Here is a 24,766-nt window from a genome sequence, read left to right as displayed (position 1 = left end):
AAAAAAAAAAAAGAAAGAAAGAAAAGAAACATATAGAAACAGGGACTTTCTTCCTTTCCAATTCTTAGTAGTACTTTAAAGATGGTGTGCAGAGTGCCTCAGTTAATAGGTTGGTCCTTCTCCTAGTAATGTGCTCACCATAAGAGACCCCTGGTGATCCTGACTCTACATGTTCTTAGTTTCCTCTATTCTTTCTTTTTTCTATTTACGATCTTTTTTTTTTTTTTTTTTTTGACAGGCAGAGTGGACAGTGAGAGAGAGAGACAGAGAGAAAGGTCTTCCTTTGCCATTGGTTTACCCTCCAATGGCTGCCGCGGCTGGTGCGCTGTGGCCGGTGCACCGCACTGATCTGATGGCAGGAGCCAGGTGCTTCTCCTGGTCTCCCATGGGGTGCAGGGCCCAAGCGCTTGGGCCATCCTCCATTGCACTCCCTGGCCACAGCAGAGAGCTGGCCTGGAAGAGGAGCAACCGGGACAGAATCTGGCGCCCAGACCGGGACTAGAACCCGGTGTGCTGGCGCCACAAGGCAGAGGATTAGGCTAGTGAGCTGTGGCGCCGGCCCTATTTATGATCTTAATTTATGTCATCTCTTCTCAATTTTCTATAGATAGAATTTACTTCTATAAGTTGATAAGACAGAATAGAGAAGGGAATGTTAAGCAAACATAATCAGAATCCAAACTCAGTTTGAAAATGGGCTTAGCATATATACTATAGCATAGATAATTGTGTTTAATTTGTGCTAACATGTGATTAACATATTTTTCTTTAAAAAAAAAAGATTTATTTATTTATTTATTTGAGAGGTAGTGTTACAGACAGAGAGGGAGAGACAGAAAGGTCTTCCATCCTCTGGTTCATTCCCCAAATGGCCTCAATGGCCAGAGCTGAGCTGATCCAAAGCCAGGAGCCAGGAACTTCTTCTGGGTCTCCCATACAGGTGCAGGGGCCCAAGGACTTTGGCCATCTTCCACTGCTTTCCAAGGACACAGCAGAGAGCTGGATGGAAAGAGAAACAACTGGGACACGAACTGGCACCCATATGGGATGTGGGTGCCACAGATGGAGGCTTAGTCCACTACATCACAGCGCTGGCCCATTCTTTTGTCTTTTAAAGATTTATTTAATTTATTTGAAAGGTAGAATTACAGAGAGAGATTGAGAGCAAGAGAGAAAGAGAAAGAGAAATCCTCTATCCATTGGTTCATGAGTCTGGGCCAGGCCAGAGCCAGGATTCAGGAGCTTCATCCAAGCCTCCCGCATGGTTGTAGGGACCAAAGGATCAGGCATCTTCTCGGAGGTGGAGCAGCCAGGACTCAAACCAGCATCCTTATGAGAGGAGGGACTTGACCCCTTACAGTGCTCACCGGAACATTTATTTTTCTTATACTTCAATAAAACGTTCTTCCCATCTTGGGGAAGACCGATCTTAAGGTTTGAAGGAAGTTACTGGCCATTACCTATTTGCCGTTAGCCATCTCCATGGATAGGCCATGAGAATGGCACAGCAGAATTTCTAACTTTCCCACACAGCCACATGCCCTTAACAGCTGGAGAGTTGTATAAATTCAGCACTGGCCCATGTTCTCACACACTTGAAAACACTTCTCTCTGGCTTAGTACATTAGCATTTGTAAACTATTTTGTAGCAAGTTACTTAATCAGAACTTTTAAAATGGTTGATATTCATAATTAGGAAATTAATTTGGTTTTGTTTTTATTTTTTCTAGGTGTATGGTGGCTGATGAAGTAAGTGTTTTCATAATTTTTATGTCTTTTATATAATTATACAGCTAGTTTTTGGTGCCTAGTATTCGCTGTCTATTCCTTTCCTCTGTTTTTCCACATATGTCTATATATGGGAAAAGAGAGAAATGAAGAATGAGGAGGGCAGGGGAGAAAGACTGAGAATAAATTCTGTGTGTGTGAGTGTATGTGTGTGTTTGCAAGGCATGCACCTAGAACATATGTTAATGTTAACATTGATGATCCCAAAATTTTGTATTGTTGCAGAGGATGCATGAGGGTACTTTGAATTATAATACTCTAAAGCTGAACTCTTCTTTCTACCTGTCATAGTACTGCTTGCTTAAAAGATAAACTTTTTAAGATTTTACTGTAAGAGAAATAGTTAAGTATTTACTAGAGGTATGAAACATATTGCTAAAATGGTGTTTTAATATCACAAATTTTTTATATTTAAATGGTATATACTTATATATTCAAATATTCATATTTTCTCACTGAAAATGGAGGCCCTTATTACATGAACTATGTATGACCTTATTTTCTCAGGGTAATACAGTACTAATTAGTAAAAGTATAGTTTTTATTCTATTTTTATTTTTTTCAACTTTTATTTTTGCATCTATGTTCATCAGGGAAATTGGTCTGTAATTCTCTTTCAATGCTGCATCTTTTTCAGGTTTAGGAATTAAGGTGATGCTGACTTCATAGAAAAAATTTGGGAGGATTCCCTCTCTTTCAGTTGTTCTGAATAGTTTGAGAAGAATTGGAGTTAGTTCTTCTTTAAACGTCTGGTAGAATTCAGCAGTAAATCCATCTGGTCCTGGGCTTTTATTTGTTGAGAGGGCCTTTATTACTGATTCAATTTCTGACTTGGTTATGGGTCTGTTTAGGTTTTCTATGTCTCCGTGGTTCAGTTTAGGCAGGTTGTATCTATCCATTTCTGATAGATTTCCCTGTTTTCTGGCATACAACTCTTTGTAGTAATTTCTGATGATTCTTTTTATTTCTGTGGTGTCTGTTGTTACATTCCATTTTTCATCCCTGATTTTATTGATTTGTGTCTTTTCTCTCATTGTTTTAGTTAGGAGGGCCAATGGTGTATCAATTTTGTTTATTTTTTCAAAAAAACAGCTCTTTGTTTTGCTGATCTTTTGCAATGTTTTTTGGATTCAATTCTGATGATTTCTTCTCTGATTTTAATTATTTCTCTTCTCCTACTAATTTTGGGTCTGATTTGCTGCAGTTTTTCTAAATCCTTGAGATGCATTGGTAGCTCATTTGTTTGGTGCCTTTCCAATTTCTTGATGTAGGCACCTATTGATATAAACTTTCCTCTTAACACTGTTTTTGCTCTATCCCATCATTTTTTATATGTTGTATTGTTATCTTCATTTGCTTCCAGAAAGTTTTTGATTTCTCTTTTGATTTCTTCTACAACCCCGTGTTCATTCAGGAGCATTTTGTTCAGTTTCCATGTGTTTGCATATGCTCTAGGGATTCCTGAGTTGCTAATTTCCAGCTTCATTCCACTGTGGTCTGAGAAGCTGCATGGTATGATTCTAATTCTTTTGAATTTGCTGAGAGTTGCTTTATGGCCTAGTATGTGGTCAATCCTAGAGCAGGTTCCATGCACTGCTGAGAAGGATGTGTATTCTGCAAGTGTAGGATGAAAAGTTCTGTGGATGTCTGTTATATCTGTTTGGTCAATTTTGTCAATTAAATCTGCTGTTACCTTGTTGGGTTTTTAAATAGTATCTTGTAGATTCCCTTCAATATTTTTTAGATTTCTAATTTCCTCTTCTTTGCTTTGCTTTGACTGTATACTTTCCTGTGCTCTGTTTTCTAAGTCCGATATTCTCTCTTCTGCCTCAGTGATTCTGTTTTTAAAGCTTTCAACTGTGTTTTTTTATTTGTTCTGTTGAATTCATTTCATTTTGATTTCACTTTAATATCTCAATTTCATGTTCTATAAATTCCTCATTTCATTTTTGTTCCTCATTAATATTTCATTTTAATGAGATTTTCTGTCATGTCCTGCATGGATTTCAGTAGTTCATGCATTTGTTTTTGATTACTTCTAATTATTCTTATCATAAATATTTTGAGTTACATTTCTTGCATTTCCACTATCTCATCGTCTTCATAATCTTATATTGGAGTGTCATGTTCTTTTGGGAGTGTCATGTTGTCTTCCTTGTTCTTGTTTCCTCGGTTTTTGCATTTGTTGTTTGACATTGTAGAGATACTTTGGTTTCTCTCTCTTTTTTTTTTTTTCTCATTATACTATGACTATAGATTAAGTGGACTGTCTGCTTTTGGTGACTCTCTGGAGGCTTGTGGTGGATGTGGCCAGAGAGCTCTGTTCAGTTCTTCAGGATTAAGTGTGTGCCTAAGGTGACACACCCAGGTTTGGTGTGGTAAATCTCTCTCTCTCTTTTTTTAATCAGAAGGGAAGAAATTCTGCTCAGCTAAGCTGTTCTCGATGGTGATCAGTGCCTGAGCGCTAGCCCCAGTGGGTATAATATTCATCTGCTGTGTCCCAAGGACCACACACAGGATCTGTGCAGTCCTCAGTGTAAGCTCAGAATTCCCTGCAATGTCTTTCACCGGGTAGCCAGGGCCACCTGAGCTTGTAGTGTCTCCCACCAAGAGTACTCATGTCTCAGCCACACCGTGAGTTCTCCCACACATCCTCAGTTGTTTTTTTTTTCCACAGTCCCAGTTCATAAGCCCCACACATTCACTAGGTCTTAGTCTCCTGTTATTACTCCCCACCAGCGTCAGGTTTTTCTTCTTGGTTGAGGGTGGGCGCAGCCCCAAGCTGGCGCAACTGTTACAAATGTCCAAAATAGCCCTGCTCTATTGTCTCACACACCTTCATAAGATGAGTGGAGAGAGAGAATCGTGTCCGTACCGTTCCTTTTATTTTTTCCCCCTTGTAGTTAGGCTGATGTACTTTCCCCCACGGGCCTTCAAGCCTCGTTCCCTCTAGGCTTTTCCACCAGTGTCTCGGGCTACTGCAGTTTCACCTCACCTCTCTTTCCAGCACTGCTGCCGAGGAGACTCTTAGCAGCTGGGGTCCCAAGCTGTGGGCGCCCGTGCCCTCCACGTAGATCCACAGTGTCCTTCTAATTCCAGAAGAGTTTCTTCTGCTGTTTTTTTCCCTAACTCTTCCCTGAGACTACACTATCTCCACTTTTTTTTTTTTTTTAAGATTTTATATATTTATTTATTTGACTGGTAGAGTTACAGACAGTGAGAGAGAGACATAGAGAAAGGTCTTCCTTCTGTTGGTTCACTCCCCAAATGGCCACAATGGCCGGAGCTACGCCGATCCGAAGCCAGGAGCCAGGAGCTTCCTCCTTGTCTCCCATGTGGGTGCAGGGGCCCAAGAACCTGGGCCATCTTCCACTGCTTTCCCAGGCCACAGCAGAGAGCTGGACTGGAAGAGGAGCAACCAGGACAGAACCGGCAGCCATATGGGATGCTGGTACCGCAGGTGGAGGATTAACCTAGTGCACCTCGGCGCCGGCCCCTGCTATCTCCACTTTTATTAAACTATCTTTTCCTGGACTATCAGTGAGCTCCCTCCCTATTCCACCTTCTTAGAACCTCCCCCTATTTACTCATTTATTTGGGAGGAGAGAGTCACAGAATGAGAAGAAAACAGTGAGAGAGTGCTCTCACCCAATGGTTCACTCCCCCCAAAATCCAAATATAAATATTTATTTATTTGAAAGGAAGAGTGACAAAGGAGAGTCACAGAGAAAGAGAGGGAGAGATCTTTCATCTACTGGTTAATTTTAGAAATGCCTACAACAGTCAGGTTGGGCCAGGTCAAAGCCAAGAGCCAGGAACTCTGTCCCAGTCTTCCACCTGGGTGGCAGTGACCCAAATACTTGAGGTGGCCCGTGCAGCTTCCCAGGATGCACATTAGCAGGAAGCTGGAATGGTCAGCAGAGTGAGGACTTGAATCTGAGCACTTTGCTAAGGTATGTGAATGTTACTAGCAGCAGCTTAACTGTTGTGCCAAACATCTACCTGTACTCTTGGTATTTAATTTAATAAACTTAGAAGAACCATTTAATAGTCCTTTGCTACTTAAAAAGAAAACTGCCACTTTTGTGTCCATAATCATTACTTACCTGTTTTCAGCAGCATTTTTATGAATTATTCTTTTACAGCTATTTGACTTGTCAGAATTTATAATGTTAAATCCTATTGATGTTAATTAAGAACAAAAATCCTCACCTTTTCCCATGAGTACAAAAAATAGGCTATAGAAATTAGCATGATGATGTGCAAGTCTAAAAATCATGATTCACTACCACTAATCTTTTCTGTTGATAGTAGAGTTGAAATGGTATTTTATGAAGTCTTACTGAGCTGATATGGATGAACGTTGGTATATTAAAAGTGCTGAAGTAGAAAGAACTTGTATATATGTAAATTACATGAACTCTTGTTTGACCTTCATTCTGTTACCTAATATTTTTCTCCTTTTCTGGTTCTTATCCCACAAAATGGTAGTGAAGTCACAGAAGGAAGTATAATTTATAATTTGAAGGTCAACCACTTTTTGATTGTTAATTTAAAAATATATTTTGATGTGATGACTCTCTGACTCATCAAAAGCTAAAAGCCTTAGGAGAGCAATTTTACATCAGTGTTATTGAACCTACTTTTTTTTTAGACACTTGAATACCCACTAGGAGTATTCTATAATTTAGCTGTCTGCTGTGATCTTTCCTCCATAGCATTAGAAACAAATGCCTTCCTTCACTGATACTGTTCCCCCTCCTTTTAATTTTTTTCCACTATTATCATTTTCTAATGTATTCAATCTTTGCAGAGTATAAAACCCATCTACTGTGTATAAGATAGTCATTAACTTAAAATGGAAATGATTATTTAAGTTCCATTTGATATGTCATCATTGTGTATTTCAATTATAGAACTATATTTCAGATAATCAACAAAGCTGCAACATTTAATAGAATGAACCTTGTAAACCTAGCTTAAATTGTTTTAATTCCTTTTTCTTCTTCCTCTCTTGGTTTAACACAGTTTCAAGGACTCTAGTGAATACACAGAAACTCCTGTGAACTTGTATTCTGTCAGTGGTGAGATTCTGACCACAATCTATAGTCAGGATTTTGAAGTTTTTTATATTTTACATTGTTTTATAATCATCATTTTTTAAGTACTGTCCTTGTTCTATTATTTGTCATTTAAGAATTTTTGAAAATATTTACTCATAAAAAGATATTTTAAACATGAAAAATATTTAACACAAACCCAGTAATTTGGTTGGATGGTACCTAGAGAAAAATGTTAAACCTACCAATGTCCTACCTTATTTGTCAAACATTCAAACTTCTAGAAAGTTAGTATTTAGAGAATTTTCTGTTGTCGATTTTTACATAAGAATATGGAACACCCAGATTTATATGAATAGCTAACATTTTATCATAATGGACAACATTTTAGCAGTATATAATCCTGCTTTCACTGTCTATATCTGTTATGAAAGTCATAAAATTCCTATTTTCTGCTTTTGTAGCAATTTTCATTACTCCTAGTATCCTTAACCTTCCTCCTAATACACATACTCTCACACACACTTTTGCTGTTACCTGGAAGAACATTTTGGTTGGCTGGGGTGTGGTCTACAAAATAAAGTATTGCTTCCCTTCCTTTTTTAACAGAAAAGGAAACCATTTGTGAAGGCTGAGACGATTCTTGGCTTGGCTTATGTGGTGGCTATTTTAGAACATATTAATAGGTAAATAGTTGGCACAGAGGTCTTTTGTCACCGTTCTGGGTGCTTCTCCCAAACTGGAGTTTGGAGAGAGACTGTGGTACCTGTTCAAAATTCATAGAAATATATAGGTAGAAGTATTTCTGTAGGCTAAAGTCAAGTTTGGAAAATATTATCAATTTCTCTGCAGGCAGAAACCTACAGGTATCTAGAACTACTGATGAACACCTTTGGATGGTTATTTCTGCTCAGAAGGACTTAAAGTTGAGATGGTGATATAGATTGTTCCTGCATTATAGGTTTGAGGACTAAGAAATTAAATGAGACATGAAGCATTTTAATTTGCCTTTTATATAAGCCTACTGCTGTCTGGCAAAGGAAACTAAGATTGCAGTTTTTATTTCATTTTCTTCTACAGTTTCTAGTTTTCTTTTACCATGCCCTAGTTAAAATTAAAACACTCTCCTTTCAGCTCTTATTCTTTCTAAATCATACCTCTTGTGTGTTGCTGGTCCATGTTTGCTGAATGAACGAATAAATGAATGAACTGATTAAATATGTAACAATTCTAATGTTCTAGGTTCTGATCTAATACGTTCTCTTTTTAAAAAAGATCCATGCCGGCCGGCGCCACGGCTCAATAGGCTAATCCTCTGCCTAGCGGCACCGGCACCCCACGTTCTAGTCCCGGTCAGAGCGCCAGATTCTGTCCCGGTTGCTCCTCTTCTGGTCCAGATTTCTGCTGTGGCCTGGGAGTGCAGTGGAAGATGGCCCATGTCCTTGGGCCCTGCGCCCACATGGGAGACCGGGAGGGCACTTGGCTCGGATCAGCACGGTGCGCCAGCTGCAGCAGGCATTGGGCGGGTGAACCAACGGAAAAAGGAGGACCTTTCTCTCTGTCTCTCTCTCTCCCACTGTCCACTCTGCCTGTCAAAAAAAAAAAAAAAAAAGATCCATGCCCACTACCACTCATCTCCAGTTATTCCAGGTATGGAGGTAATAAGAAAAGAGGTTTATTTAGCTGAGTTTTGGGGTTTCAAAATTGTCACATAGCAATAACAAAAATATCATAGACTGCATGGCTTAAACAAAATGTATTTCTCAAATTTCTGGATGGTAGAAAGCTGAAAATAAGGTATCAACAAACGTGGTGTCTGGTCCCAGTTCGTGGACAGTTGCCTTCTTGATGTGTTTTCACATGGCAGGAGTGATGCGAACTTCCCAGATTTTCTTTAAAATGCACATTAATTTTGCTGTCAGGTCCACCTCATGTTCTAATCACCTTCTGAAATCTCCACCTCCTAATGTCTCCTAATCACATTGGGAGTTATGATTTTAACATATGAATTTGCAGAGGCAAAAACATCCAGTCCATAACAGAAAATTTTTTTCTTTTTTTAAAAAAAGATTTATTTCTTTATTTGAAAGTCAGAGTTACACACAGAGAAAGAGGTCTTCCCCAATTGGCTGCAACGGCCAGAGCCAGGATCATCTTCTGTGTATCCCATGTGGGTGCAGGGGCCCAAGCAGTTGGGCCATCTTCTGCTGCTTTCCCAGGCCATAGCAGAGAGCTGGATTGGAAGTGGAGCAGCTGGGACTAGAACCGGCACCCATATGGAATGCCGGCACTGCAGGCGGTGACTTTACCTGCCCCCCACGGCACCTGCCCCCAGAGATCTTTTTTTTTTTTCAAGATTTTTTATTTATTTGAGAAGTAGAGTTACAGACAGTGAGAGGGAGAGACAGAGAGAAAGGTCTTTCTTTCATTGGTTCACTCCCCAGATGACCACAACAGCCAGAGCTGTGCAGATCCAAAGCCACATAGGTGCAGGGTGTCATAGGGGCTGGTGCAGTGGTGCAGTTGGTTAATGCCCTGGCCTGAAACACCGGCTTCCCATATGGGGGCCAGTTCAAGACCTGGCTGCTCCACTTGCAATCCAGCTCTCTGCCATGGCCTGGGAAAGCAGTGGGAGATGGCCCAAGTCCTTGGGCCCCTGCACCCGCGTGGGAGACCCAGAAGAAGCTCCTGGCATCAGATTGGCTCAGCTCCGGCCATTGTGGCCATCTGGGGAGTGAACCACCTAATGGAAGACCTCTCTCTCTCTTCCTCTCCTCTCTCTGTGTAACTCTGACTTTCAAATAAATAAATCTTTAAAAAAATGTTTGTCATAGAGATGGACACTTGACATAATGGTTAAGACCCCAGTTGGGATGCTTGCATCCCGTGTCAGAGTGCCTAGGTTCAAATCCTGCCTCTGTTTCTGATTCTAGCTTCCTGCTACGCAGATACTGAGAGGCAGCAGGTGATGGCTCAAATAGTTGGGTTCCTGCCACCCATATGGAAGACCCAAATTGAATCCCAGCTCCCTGCATTGTCCTGGCCAAGCCCCAGCTGTTCTGGACATACAAAGAGTTCACCAGTGGTTGGGGGGGGGCACATGTGCTTTTGCTCTCCCCCAGAAAAATAAAACTTCCACCTCAGATAAATAAGTATATAATGTGAATGGCTGATATAGTATCTTCCAAGTTTCCTAAATTAGTTCAAGTCACCCCTCAGTCTGAAAGTTTTGATCTTGAGTATAGCAAAGTACAAATACAATTGATTGCATTTTCAATTTGAAGGATGTTTATCCTGATTTCTTTGTAAGCTATTGTAATTTTGTTCAGGTCTCTTACTGCTTTGCACAGCTGGGTTATTGCAACGTTCTCTCAATAGTCTTGAATAAAATTCAAATTGAAAGGCAGAGGTGGCAGTAATGGTGAGTTAAACCCTATTCAAATAGAGTCAGACATAAAACATCCTCCTGGTGTATAATGTTTACAATCCACATAAGCATTTGAAAGGCACAAAGCACTAATACCATTATCTCATCCCAAGCACCATTATTGCACATTAATGCTTCTGAGTGCACTGTTAGGAGGATGCTGCAAACATTCCTGCTTCACCAGTTTCTGTTAAATGAAATGTTCTTAATGAATAGAAATTGTTTAGAAATGGGAGGAGAGGTTAAAATTAAATATAACCCCTCTATCTGCTTTATCGTTTTGAGTGATGGGCTTAAGTTTGCACAGAACTTAAAAGCCCAGCGGGTCCATGCTGTATTGGTCCTTTCCTACAGCTGTAGCTGGGACTTGGACAATTATGAGTTTCCACACCGGGTCCAGACTTTTCATTTAGAGCAGCTAGGAACTGTTATTCATCCAGGTCTTATTTGCTTATACTAGCCTTTACACCTAAAGCCTTTTTTCTTTACACTTTTTTTTAAAATTTTTTATTTTATTTTATTTTTTTTAATTTTTGGACAGGCAGAGTGGACAGTGAGAGAGAGACAGAGAGAAAGGTCTTCCTTTGCCGTTGGTTCACCCTCCAATGGCCGCCGCGGCTGGCGCGCTGCGCTGATTCGATGGCAGGAGCCAGGTGCCTATCCTGGTCTCCCATGGGGTGCAGGGCCCAAGCACTTGAGCCATCCTCCACTGCACTCCCGGGCCACAGCAGAGAGCTGGCCTGGAAGAGGGGCAACCGGGACAGAATCCGGCACCCCGACCGGGGCTAGAACCTGGTGTGCTGGCGCCGCAAGGCGGAAGATTAGCCTAGTGAGCCGCGGCACCGGCCGTCTTTACACTTTTTTTTACACTTTACACTTAAAGCCTTTTTTTAAAATGGTTGATTAGATTTTCTTTTTTTTTCTTTCTTTTTTTTATTTTTTTGACAGGCAGAGTGGACAGTGAGAGAGAGAGACAAGAGAGAAAGGTCTTCCTTTTTTGCCGTTGGTTCACCCTCCAATGGCCGCCGCGGTAGGCGCGCTGCGGCCGGCGCACCGCGCTGATCCGGTGGCAGGAGCCAGGTGCTTCTCCTGGTCTCCTATGGGGTGCAGGGCCCAATGACTTGGGCCATCCTCCACTGCACTCCCTGGCCACAGCAGAGAGCTGGCCTGGAAGAGGGGCAACCAGGACAGGATCGGTGCCCCAACCAGGACTAGAACCCGGTGTCCCGGCGCCGCAAGGCAGAGGATTAGCCTATTGAGCTGCGGTGCCGGCCTAGATTTTCTTTTTTAAAGAATGTATATTTCTTTTTAAGATTTATTCATTTGAAAGGCAGACAGAGAGAGGAGGCAGAGAGATCATCCATCTTCTGGTTCACTCCCCAAATGTCCATAACGAGCAGGGCTGGTTCAGATGAAGCCAGGAACCAGGAGCTTTATCAGGGTTGGGCCATCTTCTCCTGCTTTCCCAGGCCATTAGCAGGGGGATGGATCAGAAATGGAGCACATGGTACTTGACCTCACCCATATGGGATGCCAGCATTGTGCGCAATGACTTAACCACTGTGCCACAATGCTTTTATTCCTATTGTCAAGAAGTGAAAATTATTGAGAGTTTAATATTTGATAAATAATAAGGAATGTGCATTAAGAAATATGTCCTCCCTCTAATCAAGTAAAGAAGGGTAGTGGTCATGTCTCTGTGGTATTTGTAAAACATAGGGTGCTAGGGCCAGCTCCTTTGGTCCCTGAACCAGTGTGGGAGATCTGAATGGAGTTTTAGGTTGTGGCCACTTGGGAAGTGAACCATCAGATGGAATATGCTTCTGTTTCTCCCTCTCTCTATTTGTAACCCAATAAATAAATAAATCTTTAAAAGGAAAAGAATCCACATGGTGTTAAAAATGCAGGAAATGAAGCTTACAATATAAATTCTATGGCATTGCTATGGAAGGAAGCATTAATTCCATTTTAAGTCACATGGCTTTGTGGAAGAGGTAGATTTTTTTTTTAAAGAGAATGAGAGACCAAAACCCTGTTGTTGTTTTTTTTAATATTTATTTATTTATTTATTTATTTGAAAGAGTTACACAGAGAGAGGGAGATAGAGATAGATAGAAAGAGAGGTCTTCCATCCGGTGATTCACTCCCCAATTGGCCGCAACGACAGGAGCTGTGCCGATCCGAAGCTAGGAGCCAGGAGCTTCCTCCAGGTCTCCCACGGAGGTGCAGGGGCCCAAGGACTTATGCCATCCTCCACTGCTTTCCCAGGCTACAGCAGAGAGCTGGATCAGAAGTGGAGCAGCCAGGACTCAAACCGGCGCCCATATGGGATTGCCGGTGCTTCAGGCCAGGGCATTAATCCGTTGCGCCACAGTGCTGGCCCCGGAAGAGGTAGATTTGAAGAGAGTCTTCTAAAAGAAGTAAGTAAAAAACCAGCATTGAGATTGAGAAAACTGGAATGATCATTTTATGCAGCAGTTAATATGCCACTTGGGACACCTGCATCCCATATTGGAGTGCATGGTTTGAATCCCAGTTCCTCTGCTTCTGATCCAGCTTCCTGCTAATGTTCACCCTGGGAGGCAGCGGTGATGGCTCAAATACTTGGTCCTGGATTGAGTCCCTGGCACGTAGTATACTCCTGGCCCTATTTTGGACTATAGTCATTTGGGGAATGAATCAGCAGATGGTAGATCTCTCTCTCACTTTCTTTGTATGTCTCTCTGTCCTTGACTCTGTCTTTATTATTCCAGTGTTTCTCTCAGCTTTTCAGATCAGTTTTATTTAAACAAAGAAAATTGAGGAGTTCAGTGTCTGGGCAACATGTCCTAGTTTGCAAGCTGTATTTCACAGACCCTGTTTCGTGCAGCTGAAGTTGAGACAGGGTATGAGGCTGTGGGGTCCTACATTATTACTTCAGCCACAGTTACCCTGCATTTTCTGCTTGACAGGTGCTGAGTTTGTGTGATATTTTATTTAAAAAGGGATTGCATTGCTTTTTTAAAAATTTCGGTCTGTTCCTTTAGAATTTTAGCTTCTTTGTGTCTGCTTTTGTAAGGTGAAGTCTTCTCTCTTCACCTTGGTCTAATTTTACTCATGAGTGCTCCAAAAGTTTTTGGGAGATTGATCCCATCTTTGGCATTTTCTGCAGGTTCTAATCTTATATTCCTGCTGTCAAACTATTAAAGTTAATTCAGAAAGCTAAACTAGAATATAGTTTTTTACAGATGGCAATATTTTACAGTTGCTTTGAAATTTAACTATGCAAGCCTATAGGAAATAAGGTATTTCCAGAGTCAAAGTTTTTGGACAGCCAGGCATTTAAATTTTTTTTATCATAATGTATATAAAAAGAAGGGTTTTTTTTTTCCAGATGCTTTCTATATACTTCAGTTTTCTTTATACATTGTACACTTAGCATAACTTAACTTCTTTTTTTTGCATGCAAAGTTAATCAACTGCTGAGAAATTAGGCTCTTTACTTAAGCTGTTATACTGTTTCAAATTATGTGTTTGCCTCTTATTAGTTGTTTTTGCATCTCCAAAGCCTCTGTCTTCCTTTTTCTTAGTGAATTGCCAGGAAAAATGAAATTATTCTTCATTGACTAGTATCTGTATTGATATTGATGCTGAGGCTAATGATAAACAGTATTAGAAAAAAATAAATGAGTAAATTTGAACTATCTCCTGATTATTTTTGTCTCTTTTCAGGACATTTTTATTTGCAATCCACATTTTTTTAACTTTTATTTAATGAATATAAATTTCCAAAGTACAGCTTATTGATTACTATGGCTTTTCCCCCCATAACTTCCCTCCCACCCGCAACCCTCCCCTCTCCCGCTCCCTCTCCCCTTCCATTCACATCAAGATTAATTTTCAATTATCATTATATACAGAAGATCAATTTAGCATATATTAAGTAAAGATGAAATCCACATTTTAGGTTATTTCCTAATACAACAATACTTAAAAAATTCTTGAATAATGTATTTATGAAAATACTACATAGGTCTCAAAAATGCTTGTATTGAAATACTTACCTTTTAATTCCATTTTTCAACAAACTATTTAAAATTACCCTCATATTATTAATGCATAGATCTCATTAATTATCTTACTTTTTCATGCTAATATTAATTCCTAGTATTTATTACTTTATTATTCCAACATTTTTCTTAAAATTTGTAATTTTTTAACTTACTAGTTTATGACATGATGTTAGCTATTTTCTTTAACTATTTTCCCTACTTGTCATGAATATTTTAATAAAATAAAATCAAGATCACATTCTATTTTAACATGCTTTATACCAAGAGAATTATTATTCAGTATTATAATACTAATCAATATTTTGCAAGTTACATTTACTTTGACCTTTTTTTAAGATTTATTTATTTATTTGAAAGTCTGAGTTACACAAAGAGAGAAGGAGAGGCAGAGAGAGATAGGCAGAGAAAGGTCTTCTATTTGCTGGTTCACTCTCCAATTGAAAACAATGGCCAGAGCTGCGCTGATCTGAAGCCTGGAGCCAAGAGCTTCCTCCGGGTCTCCCACACAGCTGCAGGAGCCCAAGGACTTGGCATCTTTTACTGCTTTCCCAGGCCATAGCTGAGAACTGGGTAGGAAGTGGAGCAGCCGGGACATGAACCAGTGCCCAATATGGGATGCCAGCACTGCAGGCAGCGATTTAACTTGCTACGCCATAGCACCAGCTCCTACTTTGACTCTTAATGCAATATGAACATTTTTCTAGGTAAGATTATCATTAAATTTTCTGAAGTTTGTGTGAATTACATTTTTTCTAGTCAAATGTTTTCACAAAATCAGAGTGAATTTTTCATTTTAACATGGATAATATTTAATAAATGTGGACTATGACTAGCATATGGTGACATTATTATGATTTTGATATATTTCCTTTTTTCATAGGTTAACATTTAATTTCTTAAGCAATAATTGACAGACGGTGCATTTGAGCTTAAATTTAGAGTCATTATTATTTTTACTAGAAGAGAAAGAACAGAGAAGTTATTCAATAATATGTTTTTATATTTGGAAAACAAGGGGTATCTCTATCTAATAAAAGTGTCAGAAATCAAATATATTTCACCTTGCTATAATACTACTCTGGAGTTCATGGTGACATTACTTTGTAAAGGAATTTAATAGAAGTATGTCTAATTTAGAAGCAACCTACACAGATTTTACTATGGAGAAGAAAATTATGTAGTTTAGAAAAAAATCAACCTTGATATATGGCAATTATTTTGCCATTGTTTTTGTTTTGTTTTTCTTTTGTCTTTCTGCACATATTTTCTAGATATATAAAAATTAACTTTCAAGTAATAAGTAGTTTAAATGCATTGATGATTTTCTTTTATTCCTTGGTAGTCCTTTTTTTTTCCTTGATTGTATAAGACAATTTGAAGAGCATAATTTTATTTTTGGTAACATTCCATTTGTTTTTAGCATAAAAAAATTGGTTTGCAGCCTTGTTTTATTCTCGGTGTCAGCACAGAATCTCTGATATTGCCTAATTTATATTTTCAGAAATTGTTGGGTTAGAATTTCAAGGTCTTTCTATTGACTCTAAAGTGATTGGTATGTGTCAGTACATGAACTGACAGGTTAATACAATAATTTGTTCAACTGAAAGTATCATAATACTTGTAACTTTTATGTCTCTGATACTGATGATTGATTTGCATTTGATTCTTTGTTTTGAAAACTAAGTTATCACAAGTGATAGGTTTATTTATTAACATCCACCGTGTTTATGTGCCATTATATGACTGCAAAAATATTATTTGTATATACTGATCTGAATTTCTCTTTAAGATTTATTTATATATTTGAAAGGTAGAGTGAGACTGGGAAAGAGAGGTAGAGAAAGAGAAAGAGAGAGAGAGAGAGAGAGACTGGCTTACCCACCAAATGGCATAACAGCCAGGGCTGGTCCAGGCCAAAACCAGTAGCCTAGAACTCCATCTGGGTCTCCCACGTGAGTGGCACTTAGGCCAGCCTGCACTGCCTGCCTTCCCAGGTACTTTAACAGGAACCTGGATTGGAAACAGAGCAGCCAGGACTCACACTGGTACTCCTTATGGGTTGGTGCATTGTAATTGGCAGCCCAACCCACTACACCATAGATGGCCCCTGATCTGAAATAAAACAGGAGATTTTTTTATTCTTAATTCCAATATTATCTTCAATTGAATACAGAGTTGCTACTTTTTGATGAAAGGATGGAAAGCATTACACTGTAATTATTTACAAAACTAAGCAAGGGATTTATTTATCTTAATCTTTTGAAAAAATTCTTGCTAAACTAATTTATCGTCATTAATGGCAATAATCAAGTTTGCTGAAAGCAAATGCTAACTGTCTAATTTTTGTCTCCTAGTTTTTTTTTTTTTTCTTTTACAGGCAGAGTTAGACAGTGAGAGAGAGAGACAGAGAGAAAGGTCTTCCTTTTCCGTTGGTTCACCCCCCAAATGGCTGCTACAGCCGCCGCACCGCGCTGATCTGAAGCCAGGAGCCAGGTGCCTCCTTCTGGTCTCCCAAGCGGGTGCAGGCCCCAAGCACTTGGGCTATCCTCCACTGCCGTCCCGGGCCACAGCAGAGAGCTGGCCTGGAAGAGGAGCAACTGGGACAGAACTGGTGGCCAGCTGGGGCTAGAACCCTGAGTGCCAGCACCGCAGGCAGAGGATTAGCCAGGAGCCTTGGCGCCAGCCATCCTAGTTGTTTTTTGATATGCTTATAGAAGACCCTTTTGTTTACATTTGCGATTTGCAAATGCACAGTATTATACAACATAGATAGTTTTTTTGTGTTCATTCTATGTAAAAATTTTAGTGATAAAACTGTTTATTCTTCCAATTGTTAAACAGCTAAATTTTTATCATTGAGTCTTAAATATAGCACATTAATTGGTAACTTGAAATAGCACATATGCAAAACACTGTGCAAATTGTATTCCCTTTTAAACTATTATTAAAGTTCTGAAATTGGTCTTTTTCTATTAAATTGGTAAATTGAATACAAAAACCAAAGTTATTTTTTATGCTTATTCTATATAGTTTATAATAAAGTATGGGCCAGCACTATGGCGTAGCAGGTTAAAGCCCCAGCCTGCAGCACCGGCATCTCATATGAGCGCCGGTTCAAGTCCCGGCTGCTCCTCTTCCGATCCAGCTCTCTGCTGTGGCCTGGGGAAGCAATAGAAGATGGCCCAAGTCCTTGGGCCCCTACACCCATGTGGGAGACCTGGAAGAAGCTCCTGGCTCCTGGCTCCTGGCTTCGAATCAGCTCAGCTCTGGCCTTTGGGGTCATTTAGGGAGTGAATCAGCTGAATGGAAGACCTCTCTCTCTCTCTCTCTGCCTCTCCTTCTCTCTCTGTGTAACTCTGACTTTCAAGTAAATAAATATTTTTTTAAAAAGTATATAATAAAGTAGAAAACACTTTTTTTTTTACCTTGGAATTGTAATTGAGATCAATCAATGAACTAGATACTCCCCAAAATGGTGAAGATATTCAACAATAAAACCATAGCTGTGTTCTTTTTGGTTTTCTATTATTTTTCTCCCAGTAAGAAAATAACAAAAACTAGGGAAAGCAGTCCAAGACTTTCTCCGAAGGTTGGAATGCAATCTGAGAACCATCCACATCAGAAACACTTATAGTATCTTGATTTTAAAGACCAATTCTATTAAATCAGAATTTGAGGAGTTGGTTGTCCTGAAGTCGGTATTCTTTTTTTTTTGTTTTGTTTTTTTAAGATTTATTTTATTTATTTGAGAGGCAGAGTTACAGACACAGAGAGAGAGGGAAAGTCAGAGAGGTCTTCCATCCGCTGGTTCACTCCCCAAATGGCTGCATTGTTTGGAGATGAGCATGATCTGAAGCCGTGAGCCAGGAATTCCATCCAGGTCTCCCACGCAGGTGCAGGGGCCCAGGCACTTGGGCCATCTTCTACTGCTTCCCCAGGCCATAAGCAGAGAGCTAGAGAAGAGCAGCCAGGACCCCAACCAGTGCCCATATCAGATGCTGGCACCGCAGATGGGGGCTTAACCTACTTACTACAGCACAGCACCAGCTCCTGAAGTCTGAATTTTTAACTTGTATCTAAGTGATACAAAGATATAATACAGTTCACAAACTTAGATCATAACCAGAAGATCACAGCATGCTTTGCGTCCTTTCCTTTCGTTCCTTTTCCTCAGCATCTATAGTTATCCCCTTTGTGTTCTGTTGGGCTTTCAATTTAATGAAATTACGAGGGCATTGATCCCCTAATACATGTGATATAAATGACTAGACTCAATACAGTTTATTCACCTGATTTTAATTTTATAAAACAGACTTAAGGGGCTGGTATTTTGGCGTAGGGCATAAAGCTGCCACCTGCAACTCTGGCTGGAGTTGGGCCAATCTGAAGCCAGGAGCCAGGAACTTCATCCTGGACTCAGTTTCCTGTCCCTGCTGCTCTACTTCTGATTCATCTCCCTGGGAAGAGTAGTGGAAGATGGCACAAGTGCTTGGACCCATTCCACCATGTGGCAGACCCAAACTCCTGGCACCTGGCTTTGGCCTGGCCCAGCCTTGGCCAGTGCGGCTATTTGGGGAGTGACCCAGTGAATACAAGATTCCTTTCTCTCTCTCTCTCTCTCTCTCTCTCTCTCTCTCTCTCTCTCTCTCTCTGTGTGTGTGTGTGTGTGTGTCTCCCTTTCTATAACTTTTTCAAATACATAAATAAATAAACAAATCTTTTTAAAAAAAAGATTTATAAGATCAAAAAATGGAAAATGTGAACCATTGAGTATTACCAGTCTGTATTATGCTGTCATGATCTTTTATTTATTCAGATTTTACTCTAAAAGAGGTACTGTTTGAATGAATAATGCATACGCATCTGAGCACTTCACATTATGACTAAGTAGCTCATTTTTTACTGTCTTTCTTCAAAGATTAAATATGAATATAACTAAAGATTTTAAATATGGTAAGAACAGATTGATGTCCACATTACAGATATAGCCTAAAATTGCTGTAAGATATTATAGTCTATATTTAGTGTTTTTTCCGTATGTCTTGAAAGTTGCAGTACTAGGATTGGTATTTCTTTTATTGAATGATCCTGTTTTACCTCAGGAAATAGAGAAATTATTCCTTGTACATCTTCCTACTTACTCCCTTGAAATGAGTCATATGATACATAATTTCCAAGTTGTTAGAAATTGAAAATCCAGGAATTGTAATGAAAAGTGACTTACACGAAGTAAGTAAACTCATAACCAGTGGAAGTAGGATTCCTTAGGCTTCTTCACTTTTCCTCAGGTGTGTGTTTGACCAATATTGTTTTCTGAAAACATGTTCTTTCATTCTATACTTAAGGGTGTATGTGTTTAACTTGTTTCCCTGTCCTTCTCCAGTCCTCAGCTTCAGGGAACATCAGTAGATTGGTTCTTTTTTTTTTATGATTTATTTTATTTATTTGAAAGACAGAGTTACAGAGAGAGGTAGAGACAGAGAGCTTCCATCTGCTGGTTCACTCCCCAGGTGGCTGCAACAGCTGGAGGGAGCTGTGCCGATCTGAAGATAGGAGCCAGGAGCTCCTTCCAGGTGTCCCACATGGGTGCAGGGGCCCAAGGACTTGGGCCATCTTCTACTGCTTTCCCAGGCCATGGCAGAGAGCTGGATTGGAAGAGGAGCAGCCAGGACCCAGCCCCCATATGGGATACTGGTGCTTCAGGCCAGGTCTTTAACCCACTAAGCCACAGCGCTGGCCCCTAGACTGGTTCTATAGTAGGCCACACTTGCTGTGCAGCCTTTGGCATAAACAGAAGTTCAACGCCTAGCACTTTCTTACTCCTCAATCTTTTAAAGAGGTTTCTCTCCTCTCTCTCTCTCTCTCTTTCTGTATGTGTGTGTGTTTCCTTTAGTATTCCCACTTTTAAGTACTATTTAAGCATGTGAGCTCCCTACCCTTGCAGTTATACCCTCTAATGGCAACACTGTTAACGTTCCCTTCCTTCTCTTCTCTTTCCATCCTATCCTTTTATCGAAGATTATTTTATCCCTATGACATGGTTTTCCAAAAACTATATAGTCTGAATCAACACAGCTACTCACAGTCTACTAATTAGCCTTACATCACTTTTTTTTTTTTTTTTTAAATAACCAGTCCTCTTTTTTCCTTATTTCTCCTTTCCTTCTCCAGGCTTTCTCCTTCTGTCTCTGGCTCAGTATTAATTGGATCAGATGTACTATTTTTGATTTTTCTTTTGAGTATACTATTTTGCAGTTTGAGATTTATCATTCTTTCCATATCAGCATGTTTGACCACATAGTGTCTTACTGTATGGATATACTCTGATCTACTTAATCTTCTGCTTAGCCCTTTAGTGTGCCTTGCAAGTATATGCCTGACTGAATAAATCCAAAGCACTGAACTTGCTAGATTGCCAAGTCAATATTTATTTCCACAGCAATGTGAAAGTGCCTATTTCTCCTGACCTTCTCCAACACTGTTGTCAAACTTTTGGGTTTTGTTAATCTTATATTGTAAGGCAAAAAAAAAAAATCCTAACAGTTTTATTTGTCTTTAATTATGGTAGAAACAGTGTTTCGATGTTTATTTGATGAACATTCTTCTCCATAAGCGGATATTCCATGACTTTTCTCCATTATTCTATTGGATTGTTTGTCCTATGTTCCCTTTTTGAGAGGCGCTCTTTGAAAGTTGAGGAAATTAGCCCTGTGTTATTTGTGTTACAGATGTTTTTTGTTTCCATTTGTTTTATTCTCTTTGTGGTATATAAATTTAAATTTTTCATTTTATTCAATTTGTATTTTGCTTTGTGTTTTCTGGTTTTGATATCATGAATTTGATATATTGATTTAACTCATCTTTTTCCTGTTATGTCTTCCTTTTTAACTATTAAGTGTTTGACCTGTCTGGAAATTATTTAATAGTGAGGAGTGAGATAAAGACCTGTTTTTATTTTTATAATTCATTAGGCTTTATTTGCCACAGCATTAATTAACAAAGCATTGATTTTTTTCTTTTGGCTTAAGATGCCACCTTCACCATATATGCTTTTTCTTATTTCTTATTTCTTCTGCTTCTGATAATTATTGGAGTCCCTTTTCTCCATTAAGCGTGGTACAACCTTTTTGGGTAAAGATTCATGCTTTTTCTCATGGGAACAGATTATCCTTTAAGTAATAGTTAGTAAAAGACTTTTTATCAGAAATGAAAGTTGAATTTTGTTAGTTACTCGTTCGGCAGGTAACTGTTATGAATTAAACTAATGGGTTTTCTTATGTTGAACAGGGCTTATTCTTGGATTCAAGCTCCCCTTGGTCGTGATTTGTTCTTTTAGTTTTCTACTGAATTCTGTATTCTGATAGTCTAATTAAAATATTTATACCAAAGCACATCTGTGAAAGTGATCTTTATCTTTTATGTTGTATTCCATATTTTAGTATATAGGTTTTGTTGATTTTCAAAAATAATTTAAAATAATTTGAAATTTTCTCTTCCTTTGTCAGTATCTGGAATAATTTATTATCATTTCTTCACAGCCATGCCTTTTGAAATACATAACCAGGGCTGGCGCTGTGGTATAGTAGGTTAAGCCTCCGCCCTTAATGCTCGCATGCCATATGGGCACCCATGGGTACATCTATATTCCACAGCCGTGTACCTGAGTTCAAGTCTTAAATCTCCCAATTTCATCTTTGTGCTAGTGTGCACTGTAGGAGGGAGCAGCAGCTGATGGCTGAAGTAGTGGGGTTATTGCCAACCATGTGGGAAATCTGGATTCATTTCCCAGCTCCTGGCTTCAGCCTTGCCTAACCCTGGCTATTTCAAGTATGGAAGTAAGCCAGTGAATAGGAGCTCTGACTATCTTTGCCTCTCAAAAGTAAACTTTTAAAAATTCCCTATGGGAGGGCGGGGGCTGGCCCCATGGCGCAGTAGGTTAATCCTCTGCCTGTGGCACCAGCATCCCATATAGGTGCCAGTTCTAGTCCCGGCTGCCCCTATTCCAATCCAGCTCCCTGCTATGGCCTGAGATAGCAATGGAAGATGGCCCAAGTCCTTGGGCCCCTGCACCCGCATGGGAGACCTGGAAGAAGCTTCTGGCTCCTGGCTTCAGATTGGTGCAGCTCCAGCCATTGCGGCCATCTGGGGAGTGAACCAGCAGATGGAAGACCTATCTCTCCATCTCTTCCTCTCACTGTCTGTAACTCTACCTCTCAAATAAATAAAAATCTTTTAAAACGATTCCCTATAGGAAAGATTATGACTTAATTTATAAGAGCAAAGAAATAGTTCCACCAAAGTACCTATGCATATCTCCTTAATAATAAATTATAGAACTGATACTTTATTGGGTAGGTTTCCTTGCTTAATTTTAATCCTCTGTATGGTTTTAAATCTGCATGCCTAAAGAGGTCCTTCAAAGAACTTCTTCTAGAACATATAGGCTAGTAATTTTAAAGAGAACCTCACTTCTCTATCCTAAAATGCAAGCGCTGCTTATAACTTCAAAACTGAAAAAATTTGTAGTTGCAAAATCTCAAATCAGCAAGTATCTTTTGCAGTATATATGTATAAAAATTTCTGTGTAAAAGCAATCAGAATTTTAAAATTGATCATTATTATTTAATTGCTCTAAATAATTTTGTGAAATAAAACATAGAGATAACATTAGTATTCTAAGGTAAATGGTGGTTATGAAAACATTGATATACTGTATTTTTTTTTTTTGATAACTAGAGTTAGACAGTGAGAGAGAGAGAGAAAGAGAGAGAGAATGCTCTTCCTTCCGTTGGTTCATCCCCCAAATGGCCGCTATGGCCAGAGCTGCGCCGATCAGAAGCCAGGAGCTCCTCCAGGTCTCCCACACAGGTACAGGTGCCCAAGCACCTGGGCCATCTTCCACTGCCTTCCCAGGCCTCAGCAGAGAGCTGGACTAGAAGAGGAGCAACCGGGACTAGAACCTGGCGCTCATATGGGATGCTGGCACCACAGGCAGAGGATTAACCATGTGAGCCATGGCACCGGCCCCATACAATATACTTGAAGTTAATGTATTCCATTTATAATTCTTCTTATGTAGCTACCTCTGCTTTTGTACTATTACTGAGTGAAGGCTTTGACTCATAATAGGTGATTTAGCTTTAATTGTGTTGAAATACTAGAGGATTTCTCTCTAAGAAATGCCATTGTAGTTACAGTCCAGGGCTTTGAACCACCTACTGAGTGTAGTTATTTCTGTATACATAAATTACTTCAAGTATTTTTTTTATAATTAAATATTAGGTTATTTTAGATTGTTCTCAAAACACTGAATTCTAAGTACTTTTTAAAAATGTTTATTTCTAGGGAAAAATTACCCTACATAATTATCTTCCAGCTTATAAATTTTATCTAGAACTCAGTTATACTTTACTGGATATCATATCATTTTTAAAAAGATGTTTTAAAAATTTATTTGAAAGAGTGATAGAAAGAGGAGGGAAGATAGAAAAAGAGAGCAAGGGAGACAGAGAGAGACCTTCTATCCACTGCTTCACTCCTCATTGCCTCAATATCCAGGGCTGAGTCAGGAAACAGTAACTCCGTCCTGGTCTTTCACGTGGATGGCAGGTATCCAGGTATTGTGCTTTCTTCTGCTGCTTTTCCAGGCAGATTATCCAGGAACTGGATTGGAAGTGGAGCAGCCAGGATGAAATCAGTGCTCCAGTATGGTATGACAGCATCGTAGGCAATGGCTTAACCCACTGCACCACAGTGCCACCTCACGTGTCATTTCTTAATGGGAGAGAAATTATGCTAAATGCTTTCATTTTCAAGTTTGGAAACCTTGTCTTCTTTTAGTTTGTCCCATCAGACTTCATGTTCTACTTGATGATGGCCCAAAACTTGAACAACCAATGACAAATACCTAGCAAGAAAATGAGTGACAAAAACAATTTACTGTGTTTTGATAACTGTCTTTTAATTTCCAGAAATAACTATAATGATTTTACTACATGATCTTTTTTAAAATCCATCTTATTACATGATCTTTTAAATAAAGAGATTATGAATAAAAGGGTTGAGTAATTATCAGATAACTAGATAAAAACCATATTAGAGTGACTTTTTTTAGGTGTATTCTCTAATGATGTAGGGTACTTTCTTCACATTATGATTAAGAAAATATTTCTGGGGATGGCATTGTGGCCTAGCAGGTAAAGATGCCACCTGCGGTGCTGGCATCCTATATGGGCACCAGTTTGTGTCTTGGCTGCTGTACTTCCAATCCAGCTCCCTCCTGATAGCCTGGGAAAAGCAGCGGAAGACAACCCAAGTGCTTTGGTCCCTGATACCCATGTGGGAGACCTGGAAGAAGCTCCTAGCTCCTTGCTTTTGCATGGCCCACCCCCGACCATTGCTCCCATCTGGGGAGTGAACTAGTGGATGGAAGATCTCTC

General features: G+C 39.5%; 1 protein-coding gene across 6 annotated transcripts in view; it reads left to right on the top strand.

The window, feature by feature from the left end:
- The window catches only part of ZRANB3 (zinc finger RANBP2-type containing 3), a 305,721-nt gene that overhangs the window by 107,367 nt on the left and 173,588 nt on the right, over window positions 1–24,766 (top strand). For 5 of the 6 annotated variants that reach the window (XM_062186061.1, XM_062186026.1, XM_062186034.1 and 2 more), the window contains exon 3: window positions 1,731–1,749. The exons of the other annotated variant lie outside the window; for it this stretch is intronic. In XM_062186061.1, coding sequence (XP_062042045.1) covers window positions 1,731–1,749 — 19 coding nt within the window. The remainder of the gene's footprint in view (window positions 1–1,730; window positions 1,750–24,766) is intronic. 6 annotated transcript variants of the gene reach the window in all.

This window comes from Lepus europaeus, chromosome 1 (assembly GCF_033115175.1).
Source record: "Lepus europaeus isolate LE1 chromosome 1, mLepTim1.pri, whole genome shotgun sequence".
NCBI lineage: Eukaryota > Metazoa > Chordata > Mammalia > Lagomorpha > Leporidae > Lepus > Lepus europaeus.
This window is presented reverse-complemented; position numbering and strand designations above follow the sequence as displayed.